This window comes from Patagioenas fasciata, chromosome 5 (genome assembly GCF_037038585.1).
Source record: "Patagioenas fasciata isolate bPatFas1 chromosome 5, bPatFas1.hap1, whole genome shotgun sequence".
In the NCBI taxonomy this organism is placed as follows: domain Eukaryota; kingdom Metazoa; phylum Chordata; class Aves; order Columbiformes; family Columbidae; genus Patagioenas; species Patagioenas fasciata.
Genome location: NC_092524.1, coordinates 30,913,804 through 30,930,688, shown reverse-complemented (window position 1 = coordinate 30,930,688; position 16,885 = coordinate 30,913,804). Strand labels below are relative to the sequence as shown.

The following is a 16,885-nucleotide window of genomic DNA, read 5'->3' as shown; positions in this document are numbered from 1 at the left end:
AACCAAACAAAACCAACAAACATACAAACAAAAGCCACCAAAAAACCTAAAAAGGAGTGAGCTCAGCTAGGCACAGTGCTTTTCTGGGAAACTCAGATAATGAGTCTGATAGGCTGACAGCTGTCATCCTACAAACATAGTTCCATTCTTGAGAAATTAAGTGAGCTCTTTCCTTAAAAAGAATCAGTTTTGATGGTGGGAGGTCTGGAGGATTACTAAGAAGAAAGTTACTGATTGCCCTCGTCTTATATTCCCTTGGTCTAATTGTATTATCTTGTCTCCTTTCCGCAACAGAGGGAAGAAGCTGGATGAGACTCTTGTCTTGCATGAGTTTCTACGAGAATATGAAGATCTGCAAGACTGGATCACTCAGAAGAAACAAGCAGCCAGCTCTGAAGACTATGGAAATGATTATGAACATGTCTTGGTGAGTTTTTGAGGAACCAATCAAAAATGAACCAAACTGTAAGTAGTGAGACTGTAAAAAGATTCTAAGGTTGTCCTTGAAAGCTTAGAAGTCCTTGAAAGCAAGAAGTAAGTATAAATAACTGGGAGATGGGAAAAGGGTGAAGAGTGGGTGGGAAGGACTGACTCATCACAACAGACAGGCAGCATTGCCTAACACATCTTGTTACCATGGGGACTGAGCTGCGTGAAAAAACTGCATGGTAAAATGTCTACGCCTTCAGAGAGCAACTCCTTTCAATTTTTAATAACAATATTTCAGTGTGGTGTCCATGAAGGTTTTTTTTTCATCACAAACGCTGATGTATGGATATCTACAGCTATATGTCTTCATTTGGCACAGAAACTAAACTAATGTCAGCCTGCTAAAAATCAATAGCCATTCGGAATCCTAATTTTTACGATTTATTTCAAAATATCTTGTCTCATAAATCTTAAAATTGGACTACTTTATCCAGTTATAGTACTGAAAACACATTTGCATTAATGAAGTGAAAACATATTGTACCTTGAATGTTTGTTTCTCTCCCTGGTAATGTTCCTGCCTCCCATTCACATCACAAACCCCATGTTTTGCTAATAGTTTGTAGCTCCTCAAGGTCTTTAGAGGTAAAATCCAGTCATTCTCTGCAGTTTCTCCATCTCCAAATATGGTCAGCTTATTACCTGCCTTTAGACTGCACTCTGATAGCTCTGCAGGTATGTTTGGGAAAAGAGAGCACTCAATTTTTTTTTTTTTTTTTCCTTTTTTGTTGTTATTGTTGTTTTTTTCCTTCAAAAGCAACTTCGTTCCAAATATGACACATTCCAACACCAGTTGGAAACAGCTGGGAAAAGAGTTGTGGCTTGCCAGCAGCTGGCAGACAACTTGCTGAACTGTGGGCATTTCGAGTCTCGGGAAATACGGCAGAAGCAGAAAGAACTAAGGTAGGAGACTTGTGTTAGCTCTGTAACACTTTGTCCTTTCAATTTGCTCTTGAGGAGGAGGAAGTGAGAAGGAATTAGAAAAGGATAAGGCCTGTCCTTCCAAATTCTCTAATTGCAAAATATGTGGTTTGCTCACTGATACAGAGCTGCTGCCATGCCCCATTTAAAAATAGACTACTGTAAGGCAGACATTATCTGCTTGCTGATTTGGCTTCTTGCAAATTGCGTCAGAGGTGCCTTACAAGTAAGGGGTGAGTGAACTTCCTTTGCCCTTTGAAACAGGATCATCTAACTGAAAGGCTAGGAGTTTAGTTGCTTCTTTATTGCTTCTGATTTTCAAGTGTGAATCCCATGGCTGCTTTGCAGAACAGTAGGATGTTCTGAACTTCGTCTGTTTGGCATCAGTCCAAAGTGACCCAAAAGAGAAGCATGAAGGAATAGTAGCATCTGACTCAGTCCTCCAAGTCCTGCATACAAAACCTGAAAAACATATTGGAGAGGGGCACCCTTATATAGGACCATCTAATTAAGTGACTTAAGAGACAGGAGGTCATGAACAGAGGAGGGTGAGAGACATGCTGCTGCTCAGAGAATCGGTCCAACAGAATTTAATGCCAGGAATGAAAAATAAAGTACAAGGAGGTCTTGTTTTCAGTCTTTCTTCAGACTGTTCATCTCCTTTACTCCTAATATGAATGTTTTTCATGGTTCTTTTCCCCATCCTCCCTTCTAGAAATTCCTGGGAGGAGCTGTTGGAAATTACCAGGTTACGAGGTGAGCGGCTGAGAGATGCTGAGGTGATTCACAAGTGTTACCAAGATCTGACAGATGCTCTGGCCCATATTGAGGTAAAAAATAATGAGAAAGTCTCATATAGTGCCAACTTCATTTCAGTTTAATATGTAGAGTATTCTTATGTTTCTCAGCGTGCTTACTGCTGACTTTAAAAAAATTCCCAGTAAGGAACCTGTTTGATTACTCAGAGTGTTAAAAAAGAGAAAATAATCCTGGTTAATCCTTAGACACCTGACTGGTCACCTTATATGAAGCACTGGCAAAAACAGGTGCAGCTGGAGTTGCTGATCTGTGAGATAAGCTAGAAGACCAGGGCTTGAACCAAGTTGTCTCACAATACAATGCATATAGTAATGTTGTGTGTAGTCATCAGGCCTAAGAAACTTTACCACCTCAGGGTAGTAGTTCTTTGTACACCATTGTAGCTTTATGCACTGAAGAAATAACTGTAATGTGAAAAAGGCATTTGTCTGGATTACAGTGACCGTTAGTCTCTAAGGTTGTCAGGCAATCATGTGACCTGATGCAAAAAGCTGAGCCAAAAATCTTTTCCTCTCATTTAGTGCCCAGTACTGGCAATAATTACAAGCAGTCCCAGTGTGAAAACTGGGAGGAGAAGTCCCAATGAAAATCTTCAGCCTTCTGTTTTATCTGAGAATTCTGAAGAATTTCATGAAGAATGATTCTGTGATTCTGTGAATCCACATCCTTGCTGTAATGACAGGTGTGGTTTCCCTAACGCAGATCTGTACAGGAGATGGCGATCCAATAGAGCTTCCACTATTCACAGGGCAACAGGGCTTTGTTAGGTTACGTGCAGCAGATTTTCTACTTGCTTGTGCTGGCAGAGGCTGCCCTATTCAACTATGTTATTCCTGTTTTCTTACCCTGTCATAAATGGAAAATCAAACATCACAATATTTCACTGAATACCAGCTGGGGTTTTCAGAACCTGATGTGTATTTAACTTCAATAATGAATTAGTTAATTCTGTGGCAGTGACAAATGATAGTTCAGAAACACTTCACAGACCAGCACTTTGGTCCAGGCAACCAATACACACTTCCTGCATTGCATATTGTTAACAAGCTTCACTACTGAGTGGGAGAGCAATTCTGTCATCTTGACCATCCCTTCCTGTGTACCTTGGTCAGATGTCTACCAGCGAAAGACATTTCTTATAGGAATGTAGTGCTAGAAGATGTTGTTTAAATCACCAATTCCAATGCCATCATAGCATAGGTAACTTCAACATCCATGTCCCTTTACAGCATCCTACCAAGATGCATTGTTGGTACCGCAAACCAGCCTGTGAATGTTACATAAATACACTTCTCGAATGGTTGGAAATGTTCTAATTTTCACATAAACTGACCTGAAGCAAGTTTCTAATAATTTTATTCTAGCAACGGTGTTATCCTCTTTTTACTTGCTCTGTTCCCAGTGTATGTCTGTGTAACAAATCCCCTCAGAACCTTTGTTGAGCTGAACAGATATTTAAGTCTGCTTTCACGTGATGGTTTCTCCATTTCTCACATCTTTACAGTAATCTTTCCTGAGCGTGTATAACCAAACTTCTATATGAAAGATGGTTCACATACAGACCACGTGTATCCCAAAGACTAGCCTGATACTGTTGGTTGTTAAAGTTACTTCAAGAATTCTCTGTATGTCACTGCAGTAGCTCTTCAAGATTGATTCCCAACTCTAAGCCTGTAAGATATTCTCTTATATTATCTGATCAAGGAAAGACTTGAACCTTTATCTCTCACAGTCCAGTTGGATAACTTAATCACTAAGATACTTACAAGTGAGATATTAGGACAGATGTACTAGGATAGATTTTCCTGGCTTCCTATTATAGTTGAGTAACCCAGGATGTCCTTAACTGTGTAGCATGAGTTGCACTATACACAATGACTAAAGTAGGCTTGTAGTGTGCTTTGCTTGGAAGTAGAAAGAAACAAAGCTTTCTCTGATTTCTTCTTTCTAGGAGAAGTCCAAAAGTATTCCAGATGATGTTGCTAAGGACATGAGAGGCGTGCAAACCCAGCTCCGGAACCATGTGGCCCTGGAACATGAGCTCTCTGGGAATGAGCAGCAGGTGATGAAAGCAATTTGTGGTCTTTAATGTGTAGCCAAATTTCAAGTTTCCAAGACAATCAGAGTAATAATTTTGTATGGTGAATCAAATTATTCAGGGTTTTTGTGAAAGCCTGGAAATCTCTAAGGACTTCCTTAGTCTTCTGCTCTTTTCAATATGTTTAATGTCTGATGGCAGTGATAAAGTAGGTCATTTAAAACCTTACAAATAAAAGAGATAAGGACTGCTGACTATTGAAGTTATTAATAATGATATTTTTGGTCACTGTTTGAAATGTATGATGGTGTCAGGCCTTATGATATGTTTAACACCTTCTTCAAAGTGTTCAAGGTGATTACAAGGAGAAATCAAGAATCTATTTTATGTGCAGAGAAACTGAATATCCATTTAACACAAAATGCATTGATTGTCTATAGAGGTCTACAGAAGGAAGGATGGGGAAACAATGTGAAATTTTCAACAAGTTTATAGGGGTAGGAATTGGACTGTGAGATAGAAGGATAGGGCTCATTATACAAACTTGTGAAAAGCTTCGGCTCATGAGAACATCTGTCTTTTAGAAAGCTTCCTTGTATATAGATTTGCTTAGCTTCAACTAGAACAATTAAACTAGTAAGAGTTTTCCCATTGTTTAGTAAATCTAATGGTATAGTTAACACAACGTGTGCTATATTGAAATTATTGAAGTAGGTATCGCAGTAACACTTATCAGTGGCCTCATATGTTGTCCTTGTGGCAGATAACACTAGAATTGATCCCACTAAATTATTGTTACTTTTTAAGGTAAAAGAGCATGAGGTACACATGAAGTGAATGTAGTAATAGTTAATCTATATGGTGACTGGGGAAAACATGGTATGGTTAGCTATTCTTCGCATTACTCATGTAATAAATGGTATAGTAAAAAAGAGAAACAAAATCTGCCTGCCTATTTGAAAAATCACTGTTGTGATGAGCCGTAGCAAACACTGGATGTCACTGTTATTCCATAAAACTGAAATTAGGGAAGCTTTTGTTTAGCATGAGAAAAATTGGGTCAGAAAATGTTGCTCGAAGTGTAGTTGCATGGACAATTAATCATAATTTTTTCTGATATTTGCTGAATCTCTGATTCTCTCTGTCCTACACTATTCTTTCATCCTTCTGTATAGCTGCAGGAGCTGATTCACTCTACAGATCATGTACTGACCTATTGCTCAAAGAAGCAAGTGGAAGACCTGAAAGCAAAGCAGCAGGCAATAGTGACCAACTGGAAGGCCTTGAAGTCTAAAGTGGGACTGCGCAAGAAACTTCTGGAACAAGCATACAAGCTTTACGAGTTTCAGGCACATGTAAGCACTTCTGCCTTCTGTCCATTGGTACACAGGGGAAAGTCACCTTCAGTGTATGTGAATCACAGGTGTACTTCCAAGCTGCAAAGGTTGATGTGAAAGGCTGCAGGTGATGTGTTATTAGTCAAGTACTTAAGTGCTTGTAGCTATTTAGAAAGGCATTAGAGGATAAGGATCTTTCACCTTCTGCAGGAAGGGAAGCTTGTATCCAACTGTGTATGAGATAATTGCTAGTTGTCAGAAATGGTCATCACTTCTCAGGAGTAGCAGTAGTCTTTTCAAGGACTCTGCAGTTCTCACTGAGTAAGAGTGATTAAAATAGGTGTTAAACTCCCATTTATAATGTGTGAAAGTTTGTTCTCTCAGGGGATGTAATAACCCCCAGTTAACTTTATTGAATGTATCAAATAGAACTCTCTGGTCTTTGTAGTAACCTCTCAAGTTGCTTAAACACAGTGGCATGCATATGTCAGCATAAAGTCATCATCTGCAATGCACAATAGTTTTCTCTCCAAAGAACTCAGTAGGTCACTGAGCTGTGATTTGCCACAGAATGCTTTGCAAACGTCAGTAGTCTCAGTGAAGGCACCTAAGCTACACCACCGCAAATCACTAGATCACTGTTGCAAGTAGTGCATTAGAGGTACTAAAACAGCAACGGTGCCCGTTCTTTCATGAAGAAAGTTGATAATGTAGATTTCTAGAATACCTTTACATTCTTCATATTCTTGAACTGTTCCAGGCGTCAGTTAAAGATACCTCTGACAGATAGTGCACATTCTGTTTCTGTGTTTGCTGGGAAGCAGAGAATATCCAGGGTATGCTCACCTGGAAAAAAACCCTCCCGCAAATTTGTCTTCAAGTTGTGAGCTGGGATCAAGACCAAAATATATTGTACAGCTAGAGATAAAGGATGTTTATGGTACTTTAGTTTTTTTGATGGTTTGGTTGGTTTATTTTGTAACTGTTAAAAATTCATTATCTTGTGCAGAACTGTTGAAGGGGAAATAAAATTAATTAGAATTTGACTTAAGGAAAATTAGAATGCCTGTACTAATGTGGTAGGTGAAAGGTTCCTTTGTCCACTGTCTTTCTGACAGTGCTCTGGGGATGATAGTAAGAAGAAAGCAAATTTCTTCTAATATGTATTCTTCTCACTTTTGTTAGATTCTGTAAGTCTTCAGCCTGGGGGAATCTTCATCAGCAGGTGGATCTTAATGGTTTTATCCATTAAAACATACTCAGAGGTTACTTTGTTATTGATTTGTTTCATAACTTATGTCATAAATTTAATTATTGACTTCAGATAGAAAATGTTGGTGGTGCTTTTTTTCTTTTTATTGCTAGAGTCATACAAAATACCTTTGGTTTGAGTTTTGTTTGAACTCTGTGATGCATCCTATGACCTGAATGGCAATTCTATAGCCGACTTCTTACTCTGACAGTGTGTCCTTTCATCTGTATTGGTAAATTTACAGGCAGTGACCATCTTAAAAATGTATAAATCCGTCAGTGCTTAATAGAGCGGGCTACATAGTTTTTAGGGTGCTTTCTTAACATCATAAAACAAAATCACAAAGCCAGGTGACTGTATTCTCAGTGGCATGCCTAGATAGGACTATACCTCAGGCATCTCCCTGTCTCTTTGATGTCAATCTGATGGCAAGTAGTATCCTCAATTTTCACCTCCTTTCCTGACAATAATTCCCAAAAAAGCAAAGGGCTGGTTCTGCAAATTCAGTAAGCTCATCTTCGGGCCCAGATGGGACAAAGCAGGGTTATACAGTCATCACTAATGACCGTAAGAATCTCAGGACATCTAGGGTAGATTAGAGCAGCTTTGCTGCAGAACATCCCCCAAATTGCTGGGTGCAAAGATGCAACTTTGCTCCCTTTCCTCTTTCAGCCATACTAAGAAGTCTACAAACATAATGTTAGTCACAGCTGTTCAGTGTACATTTTTCATTAATATTTTTCATATGCAGTCCATTGGGCTTTTTCATTATGAAATTATACACGGATAAAGAAGTGAAACGTAAACAAATCAGCCTTTCCATGAAATGAGAATTCTGTGCAATCATCTAGTGTATTTCCTTGCATCTCATCAAGTATGATTTTTGTCTGATTAAATAGCAGGGCTGGCCTTAACTGACAACACACAGTAACAGCAGAGGGCTCCAAATCTTCCAAGAAACTTTGTCAAGGAAGAGGAATTTAAACATAGACTGAAAGTATTTCTGAATGGCTTGAGGTTCTTGTCCTGAAGTTTGCACTGGGTTCTGCATGACCTCAGTAAGGCTCTATTTAGGTGTTTCCTGCAGACTGATAGCTAGTCTGTCCTTAAATGTTGCCGACAGTGGTAGTCCAGTAACCTCTTATTGGCTCTTGATTGTTCCATTGCATTAAATATCCTGAGATTTATGTTTGTTGTTTTTTTTTTTCCTGATGCTTAGCTTAAAATCTCATGGTGTCTTAGATATTTGCAGTGACAAGTGCAATGTCAGTGTCTACAGTGACCTCCAGCTGTGTGTGAATTAGTTTTGCAAATCAAAATGACATCAACACACATACATTACATGGGCCCCTTTAAAAGGACTATAGTCCTTTTAAAGAGTCATTTAGTAGCTGTGTTCACTGATTTTAAGAAAAGAGTATCTATCTTGACTTTAAAGCCTAAACTCTGAGGACCAGTTTCAATTTTGTGGTGCTTTTCTGAAAATATTTTTCCGGTCTGGATGGTTCACAAGCCAGCTTTGACCTGTCCAAAATTTTGATGATAGGGATAAAAATCCATGGGTAAAATGGAACAGGAAATAAGCTATTTCCATGACATAGTTCCCTTCAGCAGAAAAGCAAACAACCTTCCACTAGAGAAAATTTCTAGTTCTTTGCAGTAAAAGAGCATTTTTCTTCAGCACTTATCTAAACATAGCAGTCTTTTAAAATACACTTAAAGACTAAAAGACCATTTACCACCTCAGAATTAAACCAACTAATGAAAACACAAACTATAACAAAACTTAATTAATCATCCCATATAATCCCTGGTGCAGTCCCTTGCAGTCCTATTTTTTACCAACTAACACATAAGAGCACAACACCTATTAGAGATTCAAATGAGATGCCTAAATTAAGTGGACTGGTGAAGGTGCAGAATCAAGTGCAGAAGACATACAGAAGATGTCAAATCATTTTTACTTGTACAAGGTTCTTCAGTCACAATCAGAAAGTGACACTGAGATTTGTTTAAGAATTTTCTTGCTCATAATTGCCTCAGCTGAATGATACAGACATTTTTAAGTTATTGTAAATATGTTTATAGGTTCATCAGAACTTGAAAGTAATCTTGCATTACATTCTTGTTCCTTCCAGAATTGTGTTTCTGTGCAAATCTCAGTCATATAGTTCCACAAACTAGGTGCTGAAACTGTATACCTGATCTGCTTAAGCAATTTTTTCTGACCTATGATTTACCTTGTTTCTACCTCTATTAGAGTAAGCTCATTTGGTTTTCACCTGAAAATTCTCACCCTCATTTTAGAATATGTGTAAGACTCAAGTTTCTAATAGACCTGTATTAGTGAAAGGTCAGTCACAGAAAAATAGGGTAATATTATTTTATCCCCTATGACGGAATAACACTAGAAAAAATTTAAGGAATTATGGACTAAAGGGCAATAAATGATATCATGTTGTCATTGATGTGATATGACACACTTTGATTATGATTATGATACTACAAAGCATGTATGATTTAACACAGTATGTAGAAATTCCTGCAGTCATGTTTTCCACCCTTGTTAAAATTCAAGTACTCTAAGCCCTAACACAGTATTTTCTTTCTTATCTGTGATTTTACTGCCCATTATTCACTTGAAGTTAAGCAGTTAGCCTGCGATTTCCCCGTCTGATAACCCAAGCTTGAGTTCCAACCCAAACTTTCGCGTTTTCTTGGCTTCCAGGTATGGGACTATTTCTCATGGACAGCAGAAATAATAAGGGAAATGAGAGCCAAGGAGACTATTCGGGACATATCTACTAGCAGCCTGAGACTTACCCAGCATCAACAGCTACTGGCAGAGATTGAAGCACGAGAAGAGAAATATAATAATGTCGTACAGCTAGGACAGTCACTCTTGCAAGATAAGGAAATAGAACCAAAAGAGGTAATTGAAACTTATTTGAGCTCAGTCATTCACATTCAGCTACTCAACATCAGTGTAACTATAATTCTATACCATATTGTGCTGTAGATATACAAATGCATGTTTACACTTACACATGTCCAAATGCATGACCTACATTTGCCTCTGTGTTACCTAGCTTGGGCATGAAAACATCTGTTCCATTTCCTACCTCAGCAGTAGATGAGTGTCAGCATCTCCTGAGGGCCCACTGCAGCAAAGCTGGGCTTGTTCAAGAAGTTCACTATGTTCTGAGCAATGGAAATAATTGTACCCACTTTCTGAACTGGGTTTTCACACAAGTACTATGTTTCACCATACCAGACAAGGCTGGATAAGAGCGTATCAACCAAAGAATGAAAACATTCAAACATATGAGAAAGTTTAAAGATTAAAGCATTTTCTATAGTAATAAATTATGCTGGTATATTTAACTCCCCAGAAATGGAAGATGAAAATCAAAATGGCAATTTACTCAAGAGAAATAGCCTCTAAGATTCTCACAGCATTATTTCTTTTCTAGTACCTACTGGTTTATTTCTCCCCTGACAATCCATTACCATGTCTCTTGAATACCTTTAGCAAACTGCAGAGTTCATGCAAATTATTCTCCCATTTGTTGAATATTGCAATGTATTACTATAGTAACTAGAAATCTTCTTGACTGTAAAGCCTTTTGCCAGTATTAAAATGTAGAAAAAAAATATTTATAGAAGACCTGTGGATATATACACAGAGTTTGGAAGCTGACATTACATGAAGTCTAACACTGAGGAATGTATTCACTGATTAGGAGAATATGCTATGTTGATAACTTATCTAAGTATCTATCCCATCCCAATTTTAAGTGCTGTAATTGCATTGCTATGACTAAAGATAATGGGAAATTAGGATTGGATTCTAGAAGGTACACATGAGAAAAAGTTATCTTTCTTTGCTCTTGGTTTGGACTGCTGTGTATGCTCTAAGAAGCACTCCTCCATTCCTGAAATGAGGCACCTCTGATTATTTCTGTGCCCAAATATAAGTGCTAGAATTTGTTCTACTTTTTTGTTTGATAATTTTGTTGAAATTTAAGGGGCTTATCCACCACTTCACTTAAGCCTTTGTCCTCCCACCTTACCCTGGTCAATGGGGTATAAAGACCGACATGAGTTTCTCATTGGAAATTGTGTTCAGATTCAGCAGAAGCTACAGGCTCTGTTGGAAGAGAAGGAAAATGTATACACTGAATGGAAACAGAAGAAGGAGTGGCTGGAGAAAATACACAAAGAACAAATGTTCTACAAGGACTGGGATCACCTGGACATGCTCCTGCATTCACAGGAGGTATGTGAATTATAAACTTGATATAAGCAGTTAAGCTCTTCAAGCATTTGAACTCTTCCAAACTTGAAGGGCCACTACTGTTCACCTACAGTTTAAGATCCTTGGGTCTGTGTATATACAAGAAACTCTTTTTATTGTTTTATTGTGGAATCACTTGGAGACTGTAGCAATGTACAAGACCCCCCTTTCTTATGGGGCTTAAATGCAGAACCAGAAACAAAAACATGATCCTTGCCTGGAAGATAATTCATTGCAAATAAACATAAGAGCTGATAGATGAGAGTCACATCAGAAGAGGGAGACAACTTCCAGTATTAGTCAGCTTTACAAACAGATTGCAGAATACCAGCTGCTTAATCACTGGCAAATTGTTTTGTTGACTTCAGAGACAACGGAAATTGTAAAGAGGGCTTGAATTACTTTGCAGGTGTTGCTGGTAACCTCACCCCAGGCTGAGGGTTAGTGCTAGGGAAAGGCCACTAGTGGTAAATGAATGTTGGCCATGTGAATTAATGCAGAAAAAGGAACTGATCTCTTAGTTCTGCAAGGGAGTTGGTAGCAGCGTGGAGAACAACTATGAAAGAATTAGATTGTAAGGAATATTAGTTTCTGTTTGATGCAGTAGAGAAAGATGAGCAAGTGAAAAAACTCTTTCATAAAAAGAAAGGGCTGATAATTGATGCAAAGTGACAGAATAATGTTCTTGTTATCATTTTACAGCCCTTGAAATACATTTTTTTTCCCACCAATATTAAATTATCTTTTGTCTTTCTTGCATTTTCCTGGATTTGTGGAACTACTTAAAAAGGTTCCAGCTTGAGGTCTGACATTTGCTATTACAAAACTGCAGAATTCAGAAGTCTTTTCCAGTCATTCTGTGTTATTTCTTAGATTGATCGATTGCTGTAACTGGGCTGAGACTTGGCATGCAGAGTTGAAGGTTGCCAAACTGAAGGGTTGAAGCAAAACTGAAGAAGGTTGTACCTCTGGGTCATTTCTCATTAAGGAAAAATAATTCTTAATTCTCCAAGACCACTGTCAGCATAACATAATGGCCCTTTGTCTGTGTTGAGCTCTGTTTTCCACCAGTGCTTTGCCACTGGCACTAAATCTTCGGAAAAATGACCCTGAGCTGTGCCATGCAGTGATACTTAACCTTTTGGGAATCATGAGCTTGGAGCCTTCTGCTACTCATTCCTTGAAGGAAATGCATATCTTCATAACTCCCTACAACTGGCACCCTTGGCAAGTATGGCCTGCATTCTGAGTTTGTGCTGAAACATGAAACCCAGAGAGTTTTAGCTAGGTTCAGGTTTCTGGAGTAAAATATTACATAATTGTGCCTGTTATAAAATTGTATTTGTTGTTTAATCAGTAAATGACACAATTCACCTTATATCTACCTCAAGTCCCTACCCGGCAGTGATACATCATTTCTAAGCTCCTGCATGAGGAGTGTCATCAAGGAAAATGTAAACTCTACGAAATTTTGTATTCTTTCTCTTTGCATGAGATGGAGATCAGCCAACATGCAGAAACACTGTGACTACAGCATCTGCTTTACTGTATGTACCTCAGAGGTAAATATGTAGGAAGCTATTACAGGCTAGTGTTTCTTCTTGCCCCTGAGCCATGAGTCATGGTTGCAGAAGACTATATCACACTTACAGGGAAGGGTTTGCACCTAGCAATTTCAGGATGCCCCCAGCACATTCTGTACAGGTAAACTGTACTGCCACAAAATGGGGGTGGCTATTCATCACAGACAGGGTAAATTCTCTTGGTAGCATCAACTGCAGCACTTGTCTCTACCATTGGTTTCTTCAGTCAAAACAAAGCCTGAGAATGACGGCTGTGACCTTGAAGACCATGAAGTGCAGTTCTGTTATCAGAATTTTTTTCTTGTAGTATTTTCCCTATGACCTTTTAAGGAGCCTGGTATTCAGTTGTTCTCACTGTGAGTGTTCAGAAAGTGGAACAGTGAGGTGTGGATACTTGGCTGTTCCTCCCACCCCCCCTTCACACAGATGGCATTTTATGGTCAGAGAGAAAGACAAAGAAATAAGCAGAGGGATGTAATGACAAGCTGGTCTTGTCCATGCAGGCACAGAGAGAGAGGAAGCCACAGTCATCATATGCTCTTATTGTCCTTTCACTACCCTCTGCATCTGATTTTTTTTTTTTTTTAAGTTGAAAAGAACCCTCTAGCTATGGAAAGAAGGTTCATAAATGTTTTTCTTTCTCATTTTTGCTTATACTTAATACTCAAAAGATTAGCATGTGAAGAATTACAGTTGCATGCTTACAGAGTTACAGTTATAAAATAGAAAAGTAGGTCACCATGGTGTGACCATATAGACAAATGTCTCTGATATTGTAGTTAGTGCCCAATTATCTATCTGCAGCCTACCAAGGAGGTTACAGGCCACCATGGATTTCTAAATTGGTCATTTGGATATCGCAGTCAGCCATATGTCTTCTGTATCACTGACATAGGCCATACCATCACTAAGCTACCATAATGCCTAGAAAAGGCTGTTATGGATTAGTGCTCACATTTAATCCAGAAAATGTATAAGCACTGTTAGCTGGGAAGAAGGGACACTGAATTTGTTCATATCCAAGGATGCAAACAAACAGATCTTCAACGAGCTGTGAGCATTCAGGATGAATTTCAACTCTTTCTACTCTGAGTGCACCAATTAAGCAAATGCTGTCAACAGCTTTACTTTCAGGAACTATTAGCTTTCCTCCATCATGGTGACTCACTCCTGTGTTGTCCATTCTTGTCATCTTGGATTTAACCCACAGCTGACACTGAGCAAAAGTGCAGTGTAGAAAAGGCAAGCTGCCCGGGAACGTCAGCTTTCCTCAGAGCTAAAGAGTATCAGTGAAAGCACATCTCAGGTGTACTTCACAAATTTCTCTGCTGCCTGCTCATTTTAGATCATATTTTGCTTTCTCTAAGTCAGTTTTACTGATTTGACACCTTGAGATGTTGGCAGTCACCTCAATGTCCAGAGCAGTGTCAGTCCACAGTGAGTATAAATACAGAATGATGCAGATTTAAGCTATGTTTCTATATAAAATAAACTGTACCTTTGAAGAATTTATGGCATTAAATCAATAAAGAAAGCAGATAATTGCAAGAAGAGGCTCATTTGCTGCTGTTCATGGAAGAACAGGAAGAAATTTACCTTCTTACTGGATTCTGGTCCTTCATTAATATTCAGTGTGTCAGCCTGGCCCTGAATAGAAATGGTAACATTGTTCTCAGTCCTCTACAGCTGTAATTCCTGTATTCCCAGAATATCCCCCACTGCTTTTGTTTTCTCACCTCTAAATGTGATAATTTTTAAATGAGTTATTCCTGTGCTGCAGGACTTCCATCTAAATGAGGGAGAAATAGCAGCAACTGCAAAGCTGTCTTTTGCAGCTGCCACCATCTGCCTTATGGATCAGTATATACAATTTGACAGTGAACTGAGATTCCTTAGTCACAATTTGTATTTTACTTCTCTGCTTTTGAAGAACAATTGGAAGAGGAATCTATTCCTTTTGCATGGAGCTCTGTTACTACTATATAGAGTTAAAATGTGGCTGCACAGTGATGCAGACTCTGCTCCCTGGGGAGACAGGCAGGAGAGTAAGAAAGCAGCCTTTCCAAGTGCATTTTCAAAAAGTATTCAGCTAAGACATCAATTGAAGACGCCCAAACCACTTTCCCAATGGGAATATTGTCATTTGCTGCTTTCAGAAGGGACAAAAGCACACACATATTCAAAAAATATTCCTATCAGGCAAACAAATATAAGCAATCTCTCCACCCTTTGTGTTTCTTCTGACTAGTGTTCGAGGCAAAGCTCAGTCATGTGCATTTTGCTTTGCACATCTGCAAAATATGGGACAGGGGAGGGAAGAAGGCAACAGAGGAGTGTTTTAAACTAAGAACTGCTACTGGGAGCTGCTCTCTCATTCGCTGTCTGTGCCAGTGTGGCAGGTTTGACTTTATGCCAGCATCTTATATTACATCCAAGTTACTTAAACCTTTGAAGAGTTTCTGCAGAATTTAGTCTAGGATTGCTCTATGCTAAAGAAAATAGATCATATATGGAAAAAATTAGGCAAATATCTACCTTGTTAATTTTTAAAAATTTTTAATTCAGCTGTGTGCCATTGCATGGAACTCTTGTCAGAAACTCTTTTAAGACCTGCAAACTGAGATCTTGCCATTTGGAGTGCAGACAAGCAACAGCTGAAAAAGAGAAGGAAGAAAAAAATCATTTTTGTTTTGAGCAGAAGCAGTGGCCAGTACACTCGGCTTCATTTTAACCTTTTCACGGCAGCAGATGCATTGCTCAGGTTAGCTGCTTTCCTCTTTTTCACAGATGAAATAACAGTGAGTTCGCAGGCTGTCTCTGGCGGGCGTTTTTGGCTCCCTCCTACTCTGTCTGCAGTCTCACTGTCAGAACACTCAGGGAGCAGAGCCTCATGCTCCGTAATTTATCTTCCTGCCCATCCCACACTCATATCACTTTGCAGACGTGACAGGCGGTGGTAGCAGTATTAGAAGAGCTGTGCGTTTCTATTTTGAATGTGGATTTTTTCAGTTTATAATTTTTTTCCTGGAGAATGTTTATTCATCCCTCATTCCTTCGCTTCAGAGGAAGAATGGAAATTTCCAGTGCCAAAGGAAAAAGGATTAGGAATTGGTTTTAAAAACAAGGGGAAAGGCAAGCTTCTGTGGCTTTGATTTTTACATTGTTAAGGACTACGCTTCAGAATGTCATGCAGGGACCATCACTGCAAACTTTCATCCGCAACCTATGTCTCCACCATGGAAGTGATGCTGTCTTCCAGCAGAATGAGCCCACCTCCTCTGTTTGAATCTGCTGTGCAGGACAGGCCTTTTCAAAAGATGCCAGCATCAGCGTGGCATCCTCCCACCGGTCAATCGGTTGCAGAGCTAGCTCCAGGAACTGCCAGCTCACCACCAAACAGTGTGTCATCTGGAGCTTACTGCTCAAGGCTAGATGTTGTTCTGGCACACACAGACCGGAGGAAATGTTTCAGGAGTGCTGATCACTGTGTCAGTCCTTCTGATGAGACATCCAGGTGTTCCAGTCCTCCAAGGGACACTCGAGGCCATGGGTATGGGGGTTCTGGCACTCAGTCCACATCTTCATCTGGCAAGAAATATTCCAAAAGAGAAAAAATTGTTCATCACATTTCTCCTGAAAAAAATGACACCTTGAAGCTTGCTGTATCTTTGCCCTCTGATGTCCGTCACTGCAAAGCTCCACCAAGCTGGACTTCACGCCTAGACATTGATCTGTCTGCTATTCCAGCTGTTTCTACACTCCACAGCAAAAATCTACATGCATCCCTGGAACATTGTGATTCTGGCTGTAGCCAGTGCAATGTCCAAATGCCAGACCTCCATGCTACAATGAAGCTTTACATTTCAACTTGCAGCTTGATGATAAAGCCTTTTCAAGCAGATTCTCCTGGAAGCAGTCGTGCTTATTCAAGTCTGCTCGTGCCACAATTAGAGAAGGTGCCTGAAACTCCAGCTGATCTTCCAGCAGGATCCCAGAAAGCAAAACAAGGCTTCCCTTCAGGTGGGTCTCCAGCCCTCCAAATCACAAGATTTCATGTGACTTCCTCTAAGTATCCTGGCCTGCCCCAGCAAACTGTCTCCAGAGATATATGGCTGTCGCCAGCTGTGCTGACTAGAAGAGAAAATCCAG

The 16,885-nt window shown here is 39.4% G+C and overlaps 1 protein-coding gene across 2 annotated transcripts in view; it reads left to right on the top strand.

Annotated features, from left to right (window-relative positions):
- Positions 1-16,885, top strand: part of SPTBN5 (spectrin beta, non-erythrocytic 5) — a 103,935-nt gene that overhangs the window by 37,218 nt on the left and 49,832 nt on the right. For both annotated transcript variants that reach the window (XM_071809212.1, XM_071809211.1), the window contains exons 30-36: positions 295-427; positions 1,247-1,392; positions 2,126-2,240; positions 4,181-4,291; positions 5,443-5,622; positions 9,585-9,788; positions 10,986-11,135. In XM_071809212.1, coding sequence (XP_071665313.1) covers positions 295-427; positions 1,247-1,392; positions 2,126-2,240; positions 4,181-4,291; positions 5,443-5,622; positions 9,585-9,788; positions 10,986-11,135 — 1,039 coding nt within the window. The remainder of the gene's footprint in view (positions 1-294; positions 428-1,246; positions 1,393-2,125; positions 2,241-4,180; positions 4,292-5,442; positions 5,623-9,584; positions 9,789-10,985; positions 11,136-16,885) is intronic.